The sequence below is a fragment of the Calonectris borealis genome, chromosome 20, assembly GCF_964195595.1.
Source record: "Calonectris borealis chromosome 20, bCalBor7.hap1.2, whole genome shotgun sequence".
Classification (NCBI taxonomy): Eukaryota; Metazoa; Chordata; class Aves; order Procellariiformes; family Procellariidae; genus Calonectris; species Calonectris borealis.
Window position 1 is genome coordinate 6,985,362 of NC_134331.1, and position 6,000 is coordinate 6,991,361.

Genomic DNA, 6,000 nt, shown 5'->3' on the forward strand with positions numbered 1-6,000 from the left:
GCATTTATTTCAAGCAAGCTGGTATAGCCACATACCAAATGTGCTGTCCTTGTGGCGTGATGCAAAGCCATGAACTTAAGCATCAGTACTGTAGCTGCGTTAGCTCAGCTATTACCACATTAGTGCAGCAAACTGGCTCAAGAGCAAGTTCAGGCTATTCTATGTTTAGATTCCTCAGACCTCCAAAGTAGTCTAACCAGAAAACCAGCCAAATTGTGACTTGAAACCTTCCTGAAGTTGTAGGTCAGTTCCCATTTCAATCTGATTAAACTGACGTTCTTCTGTACCACAAGACTGCCTCTGTATTGATGTTTATTACTGTCTACGTGCAGTTCTGTGTAGTGGTTAGTCTGTCACCTTTGATCCAAGTCAGCTCGTGTCATCAAGAGTTTAGACGCAGTTACAAAACTGCTCTTCTCTTTTGAAGAGCAATGATGGAGAATAGGCTTAAGGCTGTCTTGTGCCAGCGTGTGCAGAGTTGTGACAAGCTAGGATAACTAGAACAAGAGGAAAGAAGGGGAAAGGTTCATCATAGACATGAATGTTGCGTTGTCTCACTTGTGCTCAATTACTGCTCTGATTTCCAGAGCACTTTATATGGTTTATGTGTTTATGCTAGCACACTTTCTTGTAGCGTAACCATCTCCATTTCCGCCTGGGAGATACTGCAAGTTTGCAAATTAGGTTGTTTCTCTGCCTCAAAGAGTTATAAGTAATGAAATGTGTAGAATATGGATACTTACAAAACTACAGTTAATTTTGGGGGCTAGAACTGGAGAATATGACCATCAGAATACTATGCTCTGAAATAATTATGCAAGAGACTTTCAGTCTGTAGTGTACATATTCACAATCTTGCATATGCTTTTATATGAGCATATGGCAACTACTGTCTTTTATAGTGCTTTTCTTGTAAACCTAGATGTCACTTGTCTTGCTGCATTTGGTGTTAATACTGGTTTTTATTGTCTGCCTGAATCAAAGCTGTTGTTTTTCAGGTGATGAAGGTGGAGAATCTGAACTCCTTGGAGAAGCTCTACAACTTGAACCTTCTGTAGCCAAAGCTGAGAGGAGTCACTTGATAGTGTGGCAAGTAATGTGTGGCAGTGAGTGAGCCTGTAGGATGCTGCTGGAGACCTTAAAGAAAAAGAAAAAAAAAAAAGAAAAAAAAAAAGCTTCTGCATGTTTTTTTATTTTGTGAAACCTGTTTCACTACATGATGTTGAAGCATTTCTTTGCTGTTTAACTTTATATTGCGAATCTGTCATACCTTTAACTATACAGGAACTAGCTTGTGCTGTTTTACTGCACCCGTGTTACATGGAACAGTATAATGAAATCAGATATTTCTCAAAACTGGTGTGCACACCATAGTAAGCAACTGAGACATTAGTTTTACTGTACGACAGCAATCTAATGTAGTTCACTTCTTTGGTAGTCTCACTTGAGTTCAGCTTTATTACAACTGAGCTTCAATTCACAGTATAATGCATTGAGTAAAACAGCAAAGTTATTCCCAGAGTATTAAAAATTTGACAAATTATAAGGTGGATTATTAAGACTCATCCAAATATTCAGTGAGGGCTAAAGCAAACTGTAAATTTCAGCTTATGTTTTCAAACCTGGAAAATCTTGCTTACATAGTGTATACGGTTTAATTTGTTACGTTCATCAGAATTTCGGAGGGGGGAAGGGGATTGTGTAGGAATTAAGATGACAATATTTAAATAAAATTACATGTTTTCACTATTGAACCTTAAAGTTTGAGAACTGCTGCCCTCAATAATGAACAATTTTGAGCATAGTGTTTTCCCATTTCCCTGACATGGAACAACTCGGTTTCCAAAGGGTATTCTTAGGATGATTTAGATTTTGAAAATAACGGTAAAATTCTTGAACAGGGGATATGTTTTGTTCTCTTCTTGTCTTAATTCCTTATGTCCTAAGCACTAAATGATCTTCTCTGCCTAGCTGGTCAAACTCATGAGGCACTACATGTGTGAAGGTTAGAGACCTCGATTAGAGCATGAGAAAAGACTGAGAGTGTACAAGAAAAATGCATTCTGCCCAAGTGAGATTGTAAAGGAACTTTAGTGCCAGATAATTAGGTACAAAATGGTTTTTTTTTTGTAGTTGCATAGCCCAATTTAGTAAAAAAAAAAAGTTTAGCAACAATGTTAGCAGGTAACACTAAGATTGAGTAAATTGATGAAAGTCAGGAGACTCTAATATTAGGCTGACATTCTGTCTACTCACCATCTATTTTTTTAACCATAAATGTGAGTTGAAGACTGTCTTCCTTTTACATTGAATTTCCTACATTAGTATCAGACCTAAGTTAAACACTTCATGATTTCTGTACTTCAGAATATTTTAAAACCCAGATTTGTTCTTTCACTTAGTCTCTGGAAAGTAAAAGTTTTGAGGGGTTTTAATAAACATCCAGCACTTACCCTCAAAAGGCTGGGACTGTTCTGTTCAGATTAGCAGAGAAATTTAGTAACTTGATTACGTGAGAGAACTGAACAGTTTCAGAGGAGTAAATATAGAAACACTTTTTTAAAACTGCCTAAACATTTTTATGCAATAGGAGCAGTTCTGGTCTATCAGGCAAACATGTGTTTATATATTTTCTTAATTTTTTAAATGAACACATTTAGCTGAGGTCTATTGTGTAAATATATATTTAGGCAGCTTTTTCAAATGCATATCATAGCTGATAAACCAGAAAAACTCCATTCAGGTCTATTGGTTAGATTTATATGTATAAATACTTTTTAAGCGACATATTTTGTACACAGCTGTTCCTCTCGTAAATATGTATTTAGGACATGAACTATGTAGTAAAAATCCTTATTAAAGATGTCTAATATCTTGGTAGTATTTTTCTCTTCAGAATGCCAAAAGTGATGAGAGCATGTTGTTCGTAATTTGCTTTCCAAATTCATCTTTAACATCACTCTTAAAGTACTTTGGCTTAAATATAAAGTCTAGGAGCTTTTTAAAAATTATACAAATACAGAAAGTAAACTGACTAAACACTCTTAGAAAGACCTATTTAAAACTTATAGACATGTATGCTGAACCTGAAGCACATCTGAATTAACTTACGAAATTGGATGTCTGAGAAAAATGCTGTCTAAACTTCTACTGTTGTGCAGAATCTTCACTGTGAGTGGTGCAGTTTCATTGCTTGCTGCCATTTTCTTAAATTAATGGGTTTTTTTCTCTTTGGAAAACACAGTCTCCAAAGCTTTTACTCACTGCTTGATTGTCACATTCTCATGTTCTCAGAAAAAAAAGCGCACAATTCTGTTCCTTCGTTCTCGTATAGCATTTTATTTGTAATTAGTGATGAGCTGTTTTCTCTGAATGCTTTACTGCTATCAAATAGAGCAGTTCAATCTGGCAAGTGTGTACCTGGTCTTTTGCCAAATATATCTGGTCCACCGTGCCATTTTAGTCACCTCAGTGGGCCAACTTTTGCAAATTTTTCAGAGAATGATTGTTTCTGTCCGAAAGTGTAAGGGTTTTAAAGAAAACAGTAGGTTAACTATGTACCACTGTGGGTGTAGATAAAAGGCATGTGCACTTCTCTGTATTTCTCATTCAAAAACTTTATCCCCTGTCCTAAGGTACAGTAGATTAAATGGGTCCCTATTGTCATCACAGTGCACTGGGATTTATAAACTCTACTTACGGTCGCTTTGAATGGTGAATAAAGCACGCAAAACCCCAGGCGTTGAGATGACAATACACTCCTACAAATCCGTCTCAAGAATGTGTTTATGCATACACTCATGTGATTAAAGCATCATATAAATAGGAGCTAATCTCTTGATAGCTACAGCTTGTTAATAGTTTGGAAACATTTCGAGCACAAAATATGCAGCACATTACTTGCCTGGGTAAGGGTGTTTGCATGGTAAAGGTGAAATGCGTTGTATAAGCTGCTGCATTGTCCATTTCTTGTAAAGGTCTTCCTGCGTTGGATCAGATAGAGCTGGCAGAGCGTAGACACTTTATCATAGGCTGCCTTAGTAACAAACAAATGTTAAATCTGTTTTATTATACTAACTGTTCTGAAGAACGTGTGTCTTTTAAAATGCTGTGTAACTGAATATTTATTTCCATGTGAGTATTATAAAAGTTACCAAAGGATTAAACCTGACTTAGCACTCTTGTAAGTGGCCCTGTTGAGACAGGGTCTTGTGAAGGCCCTGCCCTGTAAAACAAGACACGGTAAACTCAAATACAGTTCTTTAGGGAAATTAAATGTTTTTTCTAACAGGGTTATGCCATACTGTAACAACCTATGTTGCACCTCAAAGCATTTTTCTATACACTAAATGTCTCTCCCGCCCTCTAACAAGATTAAGTTTCCTTTATTAATTTTGTTGATGCACATTTCGCAATCTTTTAAACATATATTTTAAACATTTTATGGTCTGTAATTTTTGAAAGTTTTGTCTGTTGGACACTTTACGCTGAATTTTACTTGCCTCTGTAATCCGAGATGGATACTACAGCGTTAAACTTGCTGTCTGTTAAAACTTGAGGCTTCTTTTCTGTGAGCAGAAAAGCTCATATAGCAGTGTAGTTATTTCAGTATTTATTTCTATTATTGAATCCATGGGGTTCAGAATGTAACTTTGTACATGAAATATATATAAATATGTATATGAAACATGCATCGGATTGGTGTGTTCTTTGCAGTCTTGTATTAAGTTCAAAGGTTTTTGGTGCTACCGGAAGGCATAGTAATTGGGTATTTTACACTAGCAGCCAAATATTGCCATCATAAATACAGGTAGTAATGTATTTGAGTCAGCCCACAACTAGTGTAATCCTGCTATCTCATACTGGGCCCGAGCAAAAACTCTGAAGAAAAACTTTGTTCGCTGACTGGCTCCCAAATGATGCCGTGCCGTCTTCACCTCTTACACGGCCCACAAACCTGCTGATCCGTAGGTGAGGAGATCCGCTTAACTGCAGCTCAGATGAAATAGCTGCTGGCAATGGAATTTTTTTTCAAATTTTCTTAATTCCGTACCAAAGATTCATCTAAGCTCAAATGCACGTTGGTTGCTTACCGCAGCGCAAAGGAAATAGTGTATTTATAAGGCAGAAGAATGAGGACTCGGTGACAAGAGATTCATTTCTACTGCAGAAACAGAACACTTGGCTAGAGCCAGGTTTTAATTTTTTCCTGGCTCATCTACCGCTTTCTAACCACATTTGTCCCTGCAAGTTATCTTGATGAGTAACAAGTGGCTGTGCCATTGAAAATATTTAGTTAACCTTTGTGGTAATGGATTGGGGTGGGCCCTCCTCGTGCAATGAAAGCATTCTGTCCCCTGGTGTGCTAGGGGCTCGATGCCCTCTAGTCCCTTGTCTTGCCCGTGTGAATGTGCAAGCCTATGTTACTCTTGCTTCTCTCCAGCGGTAGAGAAGGGCCTACATAAAGCTGTTGCTTTTCAATACCTCTAAGATGCAAATACTTCGTATATGCACATGCAAACATAGGAATCATCCATGGTTCAGAAAACACAGTGTCCTGTTACCAGTGTTGTACCAACTTGAAATTTTATCATCTTGGTGCTTTAAAAAAAAAAAATCTTTATGCTCATTTACTGGAGTTTTCTCACAAGATTTTTGCCTCTCCAGAACAGATGTACTGACAAATTTCCCTCTCCTCAACAGTGCATATTCTCGGGATGCGTCCATTCACATGCATGTCACATTGTCGCACTGTGCTAAGACAGTGTGTGTATGTATTAAATAGGAAGAAGCATCATAAATCTTTACTCTGGAAATGTTTAAGCTCTTCTGGCAGCCCTGACAGCACCTCAGGTCTGTGGGTAAGTGATTTAATTGTTCAGATCCTGTAATAAGAGAAGTGCTAACAGAATTGTGAACTAGGTTGAGGTGTTACAAATGGTATTTGGAGTCTGAAGTTTTAAGCTGTTATAAAATACCCAGGCCCTTCAGCAATGTAGA

The 6,000-nt window shown here is 37.4% G+C and overlaps 1 protein-coding gene across 6 annotated transcripts in view; it reads left to right on the top strand.

The window, feature by feature from the left end:
* The window catches only part of SPAG9 (sperm associated antigen 9), a 65,601-nt gene extending 62,198 nt beyond the window's left edge, over nt 1-3,403 (top strand). For all 6 annotated transcript variants that reach the window (XM_075169636.1, XM_075169633.1, XM_075169634.1 and 3 more), the window contains one exon: nt 999-3,403. In XM_075169636.1, the coding sequence (XP_075025737.1) occupies nt 999-1,114 (116 nt within the window). In that variant the 3' untranslated portion in view covers nt 1,115-3,403. The remainder of the gene's footprint in view (nt 1-998) is intronic.
* Nucleotides 3,404-6,000: the final 2,597 nt, after the last annotated feature.